We start from the raw sequence: 13,016 nt of genomic DNA, 5'->3' as shown, positions 1-13,016 counted from the left end.
CCTGATTTTCCGTATTTAAGTCGTGCAATCTTTTTTTACTTATTATCCAAACCATAAAATAAAACACCAGATATTTCGAATTGCCGAAGTATGGAATGAAAGAAAAACCTTATTAAGCAAAGCCGTACTTGAGTTTCTTACTCTTTTAATGAAATAAGATGAACATTGCTAATCAATACCAGGAAAATCATTGCAATGTAATTCAGAATTATGTGTAATATAAATAAGACTATTAAGTGCACAATAGTTTTGTGTATTGCTTGAAATGAACAAATTGATCTGGAATAGTGAGAAATACCCGAATGTATTAATAACAATAAAAGTAAATAACGTGTTTTGCTTGTGACCAAGGTTACATTATTATGATTTATGGTTCTCAATCATTAATCTATACATTAAATGAATGAATACTTTTCTGAATCCTGAAGGGATTTCATAGGGCTTATAAGACAATGTTTCCATAATTATCTGTCTCCTAGTAAGATGGCCTTAACATTCTCAGTACACTTGATATTGGCTTAGAACTAGACTTACTTTAGCCTTGTCTATGGTTTTCCAGCTGACCGTTACTGTATCCGGTGCTGTTAATCTCATTTTTACAGTGAATCATAGTTTATATAGTTTAAAGTACTAACTGATGGATCTAAATTCACATTCGACTGTAAATATATAATCATAATCCTAAGATTCTTAGGACGAAATCAAAATCTGCTTGATCTTTAATAGTTAAATTAAAAGATATGAATATATGCTATAAAGTAAACAGTTACTAAATTTCTTGATTATGTTTGAAAAGATAGTGAGTTAATTTCTAATGAATATATAAAAATAATATAATGTTCTTTCAGAATCTAGTGGAAATGAACAAACCAACCACGTATGTTGTATAAACCAAATAAACTTTTGCTAGCTATCCTATTACATTTAGAAACAATACATTCGCTTGGTATTGTTTGGTTGAATCTTCCCATCGATGTTTAGGACTACAATTGATCAATGTCTTATTGACATATATACATAATGTGCAGATTGCCTCGATATTTCCTTCCGTTACAAGCATTATAACGAAAGATGGATAGTAACTAGCAGTGTAATCCAGAACGTGTATGTCGTCCTATTTTGGACTCATCATCTGGATGTACTTGCATTCTAGAATTAATGTTCATTTCGGGACTCGAATCTAGTACCGTTTTCTTCAAATGTTATCACGTTATCCACTTATCTACTGAGTCTCGGAGTGAACATCAACTCCGGGATACAGGTACATCCAGCTGACGAGTACCAAATAGAACAAAACGTGCGTCTTGGATTCCACAACTATCCATCTTTGCTTATATGAACTTATTTATTTACTAGTCGATATTTGTTTGGCTTAAAAGATATATGTGTTTCATCATATTGAGATTTATGAGCCAGATTCATATGCATATAATTATGATTTAAATGCAACTCTTATATAACAAAAACCATAGAAACAGATTTTAAATGCAGCTTTATAATTATTTTTTTTTGTATAAAAAGGATAGTATTATTTAATACAAAATACAACTTGAATTAATCTCGGTTCAACTAACAGAAAATATTTTTATTTTGAGTCAATGTTAATTTCATTTAAGTTAATTTCATTTATAATATGCTTTTATTAATTTTCGAGGACATTTTGACCTTTCTAAATTATACTTAATACTCTCTGTTTTTAATATCATTACTATGGCTTATCTCTTCTTTACTTATCACACTTCTAGTTAATAGTTTACAAAAAAAACGAATTAATAATACTTCATAACCTCTTCATACTGTCTATCAACCTTCGTTCTGGCTATCTCTAACTCTCTCTCTCTCTCTCTCTCTTTTATACACTCTATTTTTATTCATTTTCTATGATTGTTGAAAAATAAACGACCTAAGTGTGAAGTGAGTTCTCACATTCGATCAAGTTGACATGTGTCAGTCCACTAAAATCAACTATATAAACTTTGTATGTATGTACTACTTAAAACAAATATTATTACTACTACTAATAATAATAATATGCAACTAGTTAAGTTCTATTGTATATAAATGAAAATTCATTGAAGTGATTAATTTCAAGAGGTGATATTATCCGGTTGTACATAGAGAATACATATATTTACATAAGTGAACTCCATCAATAGTACCTATAAATATGTATATATTATTAATTATAGGGTGAATAGGGAATAATATGAGATTATATATTTGATTAGTCTTATATATATATATAATTGACATTTTACTTATGATTAATAGAGCGTGTATCGTACCTAGTTATGATTAGAATACTAATAATGTGATATAGTAGTAACTTGTATAATTTATTAAAGCTATTCCTAGTAAACATTTGAAAATGTAAAGAATGCATGAAATGAAAAAAAAAGGAATTTAATCCCCCGAGTAGTAAAGTTACAATAAAACCGGATATAGAATTTTTATTTTAAAAATAAACATTCAAATAAAGTAATATGTTTACTGTTTACTTCAACTCGATAGAAATATTGGCAAATAATTTGACCCATCATAAAAACATCTTGTCTTACCGGGGACTTCAAGATAGCTGCTTCATAACTATAGGTCTATGATAATTTGAGAAAGTAACTAGGCTTTTATTTTTAAAATTAACAAAATATATTATACTAATAGACTTGGTTAGTATGTTGTTGAATATGATGGATTATTTTAATAGTTGAGATCATGAATCAATTGAAGCTAGACCACTATGGAAATCCTGGAAGCTTCAATTGATTCATGATCTCAACTATTAAAATTACTATAATATCCACAAAACCCCTTCTGATGAATTATTTGTCAAAATTTAATAGAATATTCTAATAAAAAAGAGAATAAACTAATTTTGATGTATATAATTTTAATGTTTACGTCAGTCTTACACCTTTGCAGTGAAGAAATTCGGTTAGAATATTTTAGTCAATAATATTATTATTCACTATATGAACAAAGATGGATAGTGGATGGCAGTGGAATCCAGGACGTCCGTTTCGTCCTATTTAGGACCCGTCAGCTGGATGTACCTGCATCATAAATTTGGTGTTCACTCTGGGACTCCAACCCAGTACTGGATTATGTATATCTATATTCCCATTACTAAAAGCTTCTTTTTGACCTATAGATTATTATTAAACGATTTACTGTTCCTAAGTTATGTTCAGTTTATTGATTACAGTCTCTCACATTCACAAGCACATTTTGCTTTGATCGTGTATGAATATTATTTCCTATTATATGATTTGATGCGATCTGTTTGGCTGGTATATACCAAGTGTGCTTGAAATCAATGATTCGCATAGATGAAGCTGTTATTGGTGTTCTGGGTTCAAGTGGACAGGCTAAACGAACAAAGGACCAATAAGGACGCTAGGCTGCTCGTACCGGTCGGACGTCGTTGGTTTGGCACAGTACTACATTGGATAAGTCGTATTTCGACTGATGAATAAATCACTCTATAAAAAGCGGACTTAACATCACAAAATAAATGTTTCAGACAAAACTTCCAGTGAATGCTGATTGGATAAGATGCTTCTCAGAGTTTCCAGAGCCTCTGTTGGCTTTTTTCGAGAAATCTTCTGGATCTCCTCAACACTGATCAAACAAGCTAATTCAATTAATCATTCGGAAACTGCATATTATCATCTTCGTAAATAAATTACAATATTCTCCTTGAACATCATACACTCACTATGAATGATAATGAAATGATAATATTTAGATTTGTTTAGATAAAAACACATTATGCGTTTACAATGATAGATGGATAGTAGCTAGTAGTGGAATCCAGGACGCCCGTCTCGTCCTGTTTTAGACTCAGTAGCTAGATGGATAAAGTGTTGACGTTTGAAGTGAACGGTGCTGGGTTAAAGTCCCAGAGTGAACAACAATTCAGGAATACAAGTACACCCTACTGACGACTCCCAGATAAGATGAAACATACGTCCTGAATTACATTGCTAGTCACTATCTGTCTTTGCTTGTAGTGCTTGTGACTGAAGACAATATCGAGGCAATCTGCACACTATGCATATGTGCCAATAAGAGACTGATCAATTGTAGTTATTAACATCAATGGGAAGATTAAAACAAAGAATACTTAGTGAATTGACACTATATGAACATTTCTTATTTAATTAACATAGATGACATAATAGTTTTCTATTTTACTTATTAATTGTTTACAACAGTTAACCATAGTGGAATTAATAGATCAACCGAATTTAATTACTTTATATAATTTCGATTGTATATTTAATGATTAGATAGTAGAGTAGACAAATAATTTTCAAGCTCTGTCTACCACGATGTCCATTGTGTTCGATCATTGCTGTAATAAGTTCATCAAATAATCTCATCAGTTAATAAGTGATATTGCTTACGTAAGTCACATTTCAACTAATTAGAATTTAAAAATAATCTCTCATAATGATCTGTCTATCAAAAAAACCTCTTATCAATGTAGAAATTTGATAATGATTGTTTTTCGATAAAGAAATTCCTTTCATAATATTTATTAATAAGATGTTAGCCGATTGACTTAATTGAAATTATCAGAAGGGGTTCTGTGGATACTATAGTAATTTTTAATAGTTGAGATCATGAATCAATTGAAGCTAGACCACCAACGAGAACCTGGAAGTACTGGACTGCCGTTTCGTCACATTGTGGGACTCCTCAGCAGTGCATATCTACGACCCCGCCTCGCGGCATTTGAACCCAGGACCTATCAGTCTCGCGCGCGAGCGCTCAACCACTAGACCACTGACCCGGCCGGCATCCAACGGTGTTAATGTCTAACTTCAACCAATCCATGAAATTGAGTGACACATCCACCAATGTCTTCAGTGAGTTACTATCTCACAACAGACCTGGTTGAATTCCACTGGTCACTTCTTAAAGATTTTCTCAAATCTGTAAGACACAATATACTAGGTAACCTTTGCTTACAATATATAGACAATAAAACGTTTGCATAATAGAAAATATAAATACTCTAAATAATTTTCCACTGTTGGGAAAGAATTTCAGTAAGTTTATTATTCAACAGAAAATATTATCTTGGAATGTATATCTAATCTTAATTTTCTGAATTATTATACATCATTGGACAGTCCCTGAATAGTTATTTACCTAGTGATTACTTTGAAAGCTGATAGATTTTATCCAATCTAACATACTGATAACTATGTAATTTAAATAGTCGTTTGTTTTATACTTTAGATACAGATTGTGTACGATCATCTAAAGTCAGTAATCAAAATATAAAGTCATTGTTCTTATTGCTAAAAACGAATTACCACATGGAGTCCTGAATAACTTAATGTCATTTTTATGTGACATATTTGCTCATCTAATGAACAGTTTCAAGTGAACAGTGGTGCTTTAAGTTGTTGCAGATTATTCATAGATTTATATCTAGTGGATCGTATGCCTCACGAGGTCTTATAATCTCTAGTTAACTGTACTAAGTATGAACGACTTAAAGCAGACTTACAGTCTTAAAGTGACAGTTCTAAATGTTAAAGTAATATAATGTTTGCACCTGGATGACCAAATGAAATAACAAATAAGTATTCAAATACGAAACAATCCACCATGGTGTTCCTGTAGATTTACTGATTAAAGTCAGGTAAGCGAGCAAACTCAACTCTTGAATGCAGGTTTCAAAGATACAGCAGTAATCCACAATATTCGGTTTCAAAATGTCAATGTCTAACTAGAAACTGGATTTCAACACTGAGAAATTAAGTGTATCGTTTAAAACATGAATCCAGATAACTATATATTAAAAATGCAGATGTCTCCTAATTATTAGTCGACCTTACAGTAGGAGGCCATTTATTTTCTTGATGTTTAAAACTGAATCTTGGTTAGTACATTTGGTCTTGTTAGTAAGGGAGTGCTGTCAGTAAATCCAAAGGTAAAATTCATTAGATCAACCACACATGACATTTTGTAAGAGGTATTTTTAAGATATTAGTAGCTGGATAAATTATTGAACCTCGCCATAGACACCAGAAACTGCTGGCCTAAAAGAGGTTGTTATTTGAGATAGCTATCTTCATTCTCTTCCTCTTGGTCAAAAGAAAACAAAGTCACCAAAGATTTTGGTATTTCATGAAAATCCTCATACTATTGAAACACTGTGGCAAATTGTATGATGAATATATACTTGCAAGTAAAAAAAAATCTGTTTTCTTCCAATAACTCTTCAACCTATTTACCTAGTATCAGAGGAAATCAAGTGAGAATTATTCAAGCCGGTAAAGATCGATTGATTTGTCATAACTGAAAAACTCAATGATAAAACCATGACAACAAATACCTTAATCTCATTTCACCAATCAAAAGCATGATAAGGGTTGTAACAGGTATTTTTTACGGTAAGAGTTACTAACGCCCCCGAATGCCCTGATAAGGCTGAGAGTGGGCAGAGTCCGCTCTCCCTCTCGAAATACTCTCACATGGCCACGCATATATAACCTCTGCCGAGGTAGTCTTACTCACTACCCTCTCGTGGCGGGGGTGTTTTTTACGAAATTGAGAGGACGAGAAGTGAATGTCCGGCGCTTTAATCGGGTTTGTGGACACAGAAAGTTCACCTAGGGGAGCTGGAAAACCCTGATTGCAAACCAATGGTGTACATGGGCTCCAGTATTCCGAGGGAACAAATGGCGTATGAACCGATTGTTGGTCACCTGCTACCATGGGACTGCATCTCCTCACGATGCTCCATTGTCTTGTGGGTCAGACCTTTGAGTCGAAGGCCCCAGGTGTGGCCCCCTAAGAAAACCACCTGCTTCAGTTTGGGCATCCGGGCAGTATCACAACCCACACACAAATCAAATGAGATTTGTGCGGCGCCTATATATCTGGTGCCTCTTTGCACCAATATTTATGTGTTTAAATAAATAAATAAGAGTTATTAATAGGATTCTCAAAGTATTGTTAATGAGATATTAGTAAGATCTGTAGGATATATCATCATGATTTCAGCGGAGGAAGAAATCAGGAAAAAGCTCTGGAAGTGGATAGAACACACGTTGAGGAAAGTACGCAGCTACTTCACAAGCCATGCCCTTATTTGGAATTTTCAAGGTCAAGAAAGAAGAAGAAGACTAAAGAACACATGATGCCGAGAAGTAGAGATAGATATCAGAAGAATAAACAACAATTGAATAGACCTAAAAATGCAGACCCAGAACAGCATGGGTTAAAGGATGCTGGTCGACAGTCTATGCTCCATTGGGAGTAACAGGCGTAAGTAAGTAAGTATCATCATGATATAAATGTAATCATTAAATACCACTAATTTTATAAAAAGAATAATGAAGTTATTACTTTTCATTATTTCATTTTTAAATATATCAAATAGTGAATTACATATACATGTATAAGAGTAATATGTGTATAAATCTTTAAAATCAAATAAAGCCAAGTATATTTTAATTCAAAATGTTATTATATAGATATGTATATACTGAACATACAAAATACATGGTATTCTTAAATTGATTAATTTATTATATAATTCCCTGTAAATTAACAGTTTAACTTAAATATTTTCTAAAACAAAAAAAAGATGAAAATAAACAATTAAAACATTTTTTTCCTTTTATTTTTTCATAAATTAAAATTGAATCTCTAAGAAAAAAAAAGAATTAAAGAAAAGAAAAAACAAAGAGAAGAAAAGTATCAGAAAGACTAAATTATTGAATAAAAACTAAAAGATTAACATTATAAAATATGTAAATGATGACAAGTAGTTTCTATTGTTGATCTTTCATTCTGTAAACCTTCAATGTTTTTTTTTTCGTTTTTTGTTTTCTTGATGTTCAATGATTCTATTCTCATGATTTTCAGTTTGATTTGATGATCATTTTTAGTTTGGATCATTATGTGTATTATTACAATCATGATTGAATAGAATATAAGATAAAGACTAGAAGTTGATTATCTCATCCATTGAAAAAGTGAATATCTTCTGATAAATAAGTAGAATTATTTTCAGTTGTGTCATTCAAATATTGATATCTTCATCCATATGTTCACTACAATAATAATAATAATAGTTGGTTTAATAAGTAGTTATTTAAATATACGAAATTAATTTGAATGCCAGTTCAATGAAAACTATGAGAAATAACATTAATTAAATGAGTATTGGAAATAGGGGAGGGGGGACTAAAAATCTATTCCATACTAAGATGGCACTTTAAAAAAAATACAAATTCGATATTTATTTTGGTAATATTGTGATGTGGTCTACTTATACCCACGTAAGTAGGATATGGTGATAGTCAGGCATAGAATGTATTTTGGCAAAAGATCGATAAGAAACGAACAAGAATGAAGCACAATTGGTGTGAAAATGCATGAACAATGAAATCAGAGAAGACGGACTGATATTTGCAGAAGGAACAGTTAAGATTGGGACAATTAATTGTTATTTTCAAATTAACTATTGACTGTATGGTTATCAGAATTTAGTAAGATTATCTGTTATTTGTGCTTAAATACATTCGATTGGCCTCACCCGTGTTCTCATTCACTACAACATAATTAAGCAGATCATAATTCCGAGTTCAACTTATTTGTATAGTGTACTAGTTTAACAAATTATAATGTTGGATAAATTGTCTCCTTTTAGCTTAGTCAATTATGAGAATTAGTTACAAATTGAAATCAAGATTTTTAGTTATCCCAATAACCCACTAACTAAATCACATTTTCTACTAAATAACGATTGTAAAATCTTGAAACCAGCTAAATGATTAATTCATCAATTTCTTATTGGTATATGTACATTTTGTTTGAACAGTATGATCAACTACAGTTAAAAACATCAATGGGAATTGTCAAACAAACGAATTAGAGCTTCGCCTCATTGCACAAGCTATTAGCTAACGGGACTAAATAGCTAAGTGGACAACGTGATGGAGTTCGTAGCAAACGGTACTGAGTTCAACGTCTGTGGTGAACATCAACTCCAAAGTGCAGGTACATCGAGCTGGTGAGTTCCAAATAGGACAGAACGCTTGTCCTAGATTTCATCATCCATCTTTGCTTATAATAGATAAATAATTACTGTCGCTTGCTATTCGATTATCTGTTTTTACACTTCATCAAAGATATGCATAACCAGTTACAAGTATAAATCAAACAGAATACATCTACATTGTCACATAAAACTGACAAGGGATGCAGTAAAGCTTTTATTGTGGAGTTAATATAATGGCTAGTAAAAATCCTTGGTTTCATTTTTATCCATAAAATCATCTCTAATCCCTTGAAAAAACTGAAAAAAAGAATTCCGTTAATCTTATAAGTTACAGTAAATAATAGTTTCGAAAATATTCCATCTAAATAGATCAATCGGCCTATTATAACACTACAATATTTCCGACTTATAATGCAAAAGAAATATTCAAATCACATTGATGCTAAAACGATTAGCTATATGATTTTAGGCTTTCATTACTGCCTAGACAAATCAAAATATTCCCCCACATTTTCTGAAACAAAACAGAAATCTGTGTTTTAACAATACATATGAAAAGTTTCAAGTATTCTGTGAAATATTGTCTGGATTTAGAATTGTTTGCTCACATGTTGTCAAATCTTTAACTTTCTTGAATATAATGCAATGCAAATAATTTATCATTCAATCGATCATTTTAATAGATCGGAAAAATAATTAAGATCTGAAAAATAATTTGAATCGGCTAGCCCTCATATGGAGTCCTGAAAGCCAAAGGAAAAGAGGAAGACCAAAGAATATATTACATCGAGAAATGGACATAGACATGAGAATAATGAACAAAAATTGGATAGAACTAGAAAGAAAGGCCCAGGACAGAGTGGGTTAGAGAATGCTGGTCAGCTGCCTATGCTCTATTGGGAGTAACAGGCGTAAGTAAGTAAATAAGTAAGTAATAAAGGCATATAAACGTTTAAACAATAAAAACAAAAAAAAAGAAAACATCAATCAAAATTATAAAAAAATTATTTCAAAATTTATCAAAAAATATTTAAATTTTTATTTTATAAAATAAAATTTACTTACAATTTTTCAAAAAATTTCCAATTTTTTCTTAAAAATCGATAAATTGGTATAAATTTAATTCCAATTCGATTCCATAAATTAATTGAATGATGATTAGATTTTATATTAGTAATAGAATTTTTTTCATTATTAATGATTTTATTATTATTATTATCATTGATTTTTATTGAAAATGTTTCACTTTGAAAAAAATTTTTAAATTTTTTTATAACTTTATTAATATTTTGTTGTTGAGAATAGATACTACTGATATTATCCATATTTATACTACTATTATTATTATTATTTAATATATTCATTGGTATAGTTAAATAATATGATGCTAAAATTTTAAAAATAGAATATTTTTCTGATTTATCACATTGATCATTCCACCATTGTATAGGATTTTCATTAATATCAATTGATTTTTCATTTATATAATCATTAATTGAATATTGAAATTCTTCCATATAAGTCATTTTACGATTTATTCCTATTTTTTGAACATAATTATCAAGTATTGATATCTACAATATGAAAAAATAAAAGTTAAGAAAAGTGAAAATTTTTTTAGATTTTCATTATTTAATATACACTGAAAGAATGAGTGGTTCCTTTTTTTAAAAAAAAATTATAAAAATTAGATGTTCAAACCATTCTGAAATAGATCAGAAGGGGTTTTGTGGAGATTTCAGTATTTGCATGGTCGAAATCATGATTCAATGAAAGCTAGACCACTATGGAAAACCCGGAAACACTAAACGGCCGTCTCGTCCTATTATGGGACTCCTCAACACTGTGCATCCACGATCAACCCTCGCGAGATTTGAACCCAGGACCTACCGATCTCGCGCCATAGCACTTAACCGTGGATGCACACTGCTGAGGAGTCCCGTAATAGAACGAAACGGACACCCAGTGTTTTCAGGTTTTCCATGGTGGTCTAGCTTCAATTGACTCATGGTTCCAACTCTATAATTACATGTCCAAACCATTCTGAAATAGTCACCTATGAAATTTAATGTATACTAGTGATTTTTGACTATTTTAGCCATTTATTAATAAAATAATCATTATGTTATTGAATAATGAGTTAATAATCGTTTGTAATCATTACTATTAAATACGTAGTTTATATACAATATAATTTTGTATACTTTATATAAGAACTTTCGTCTAAATTAGAGCGAATAGTTTCACAGCATTTGAGCCCCAAGTTGATGTAAGACATTAAATAGGAAGAATATATTTAGAAGATCTCAGCGAATGAATTCGAAGTAAATCCAACGTTTCGCCTGACAATCTGGTCCAAGCTTCTTCAAGGAATTACCATTTTGCATACTTGCTATTAATGGTTTATTACAATATACAAAGGTACAATTGTCTAGTTCGTTAGTAACGTTTATAATGTTTTTTCTTACGTGAATGATAGAATAACCTATTGTAAATCATGAAGAAGTAGATACTCATACAAAAAACAAAATTTTCTGATGAATTTTAAAGATTTATGAGGTCTATAAAAGATTGTAAAGTTTGAATTGGAGATTAAACAGTTAAAACATCAAAAAAGAAATGTACAAGTTTTATATATACTGTCAAATTGAAAGGGTTAATGGATGTGCTGTTTTTAAACATTTTAGGAAAGTAAGAATATATTAAAATGAAATAAATGTAACTAGTTGTTGAATTGGGACATGCCTCAGATGCAGGATCTTCTGATATACAGGGTTATAACATCAAAAATGGTTATTAAGAGAGATTCAACATCCTTTAATCGTACGATCGTTTAACTTCTTGGCGTTAATCAAAGCAACATTATTTTGAAAAAGTCAAACGTTAAAGAAAATAAAACTAGAAGAAAATTTGTTTGGATAAGTAGAATTACTAATCGCATTCTCATAATACTGTTAAACAATGTCTAACTTTTATTTAACCTCATTTTGTATACACATACAGTAACTTACATGTTATTTTTTATATTTCACTGCCAGCAACTGTTCTAACCTCATATAAATGACTCGGTGATAAGACTTAATCATAATTATTCCTCTTGTTGTTAGCTGACTGTCAACAGGTATTGATCCAGTTAGATTGTATCTATTTTCCTAACCTAGTTATGAAAATTTCTTAGTTCTTGTCTATCCTTCCGATTGATTTCGACTGGTCCTTTTATAAACTTTGCTAATCTATCATTTTAATCGTATCTGTATTCACTGTATTCATTCTTACTTACCCTGAGAATGCTGTTGTCTATTAATTGAATTTCCATTGAAATAAATTCTTGATTAAAAGTGTTTAGAATCTTACGACATATTTAAAAGTATTCACTGAATTTAATTTAATAACCAGGCTTAAATATTGTTGCTTTCAAACTTAAACCTCTCTCTCTCCTATACATTCTTTTACATTAATGTTAATTAAACATCATAATTTGGACAACTTTGTTATATTGGACAGTATTATCATTCCTTAGAAGTGTGATAGCAAGGTTCACCAAAAATAAACTTCGTACAATAATATTATTTCATTTTATATATTAGTATAATAATTAATTATCATTATTATTTGTATTTGTTATTCTGTTCAATATGAATATTTCCAAATATCATTATTAGAAAATCAAAACAACATTTTAATTAAAATATATTTTTATGACCTTTGATTTTTCATTGGTACATATTAATAATGATCTTCCTTTTCAGAAAATAAAAGCCAGAAATATACCAAGTTTTCTTGAATATTAAACAATATTGAATTATTTGCATAGTTGAAATCATGAGTTAATTGAAGCTAGACCACTATGGAAAACCTGAAAGCACTGGATGGCCATTTCGTCCTATTATGGGACTCATCAGCAGTGCGCATCTACGATCCCGACTCGCGATATTCAATCCCAGAACCTATCAGTCTCGCGCGCGAGAAGTTGAAGTTAGACATTAAC

At 30.6% G+C, this 13,016-nt stretch overlaps 1 protein-coding gene across 1 annotated transcript in view; it reads right to left on the bottom strand.

Annotated features, from left to right (window-relative positions):
• Window positions 1-9,265: 9,265 nt before the first annotated feature.
• Smp_157870 (hypothetical protein) overlaps window positions 9,266-13,016 on the bottom strand; it is a gene marked incomplete at both ends in the record, with an annotated part of 31,760 nt that continues 28,009 nt past the window's right edge. The window contains 2 exons of the mRNA XM_018789455.1: window positions 9,266-9,315; window positions 10,455-10,602. Of these exons, the coding sequence (XP_018654896.1) occupies window positions 9,266-9,315; window positions 10,455-10,602 (198 nt within the window). The remainder of the gene's footprint in view (window positions 9,316-10,454; window positions 10,603-13,016) is intronic.

The sequence above is a fragment of the Schistosoma mansoni genome, chromosome W, assembly GCF_000237925.1.
Source record: "Schistosoma mansoni strain Puerto Rico chromosome W, complete genome".
NCBI lineage: Eukaryota > Metazoa > Platyhelminthes > Trematoda > Strigeidida > Schistosomatidae > Schistosoma > Schistosoma mansoni.
The sequence above is the reverse complement of the archived record's forward strand: the minus strand, read 5'-3'. Positions and strand labels throughout refer to the sequence as shown.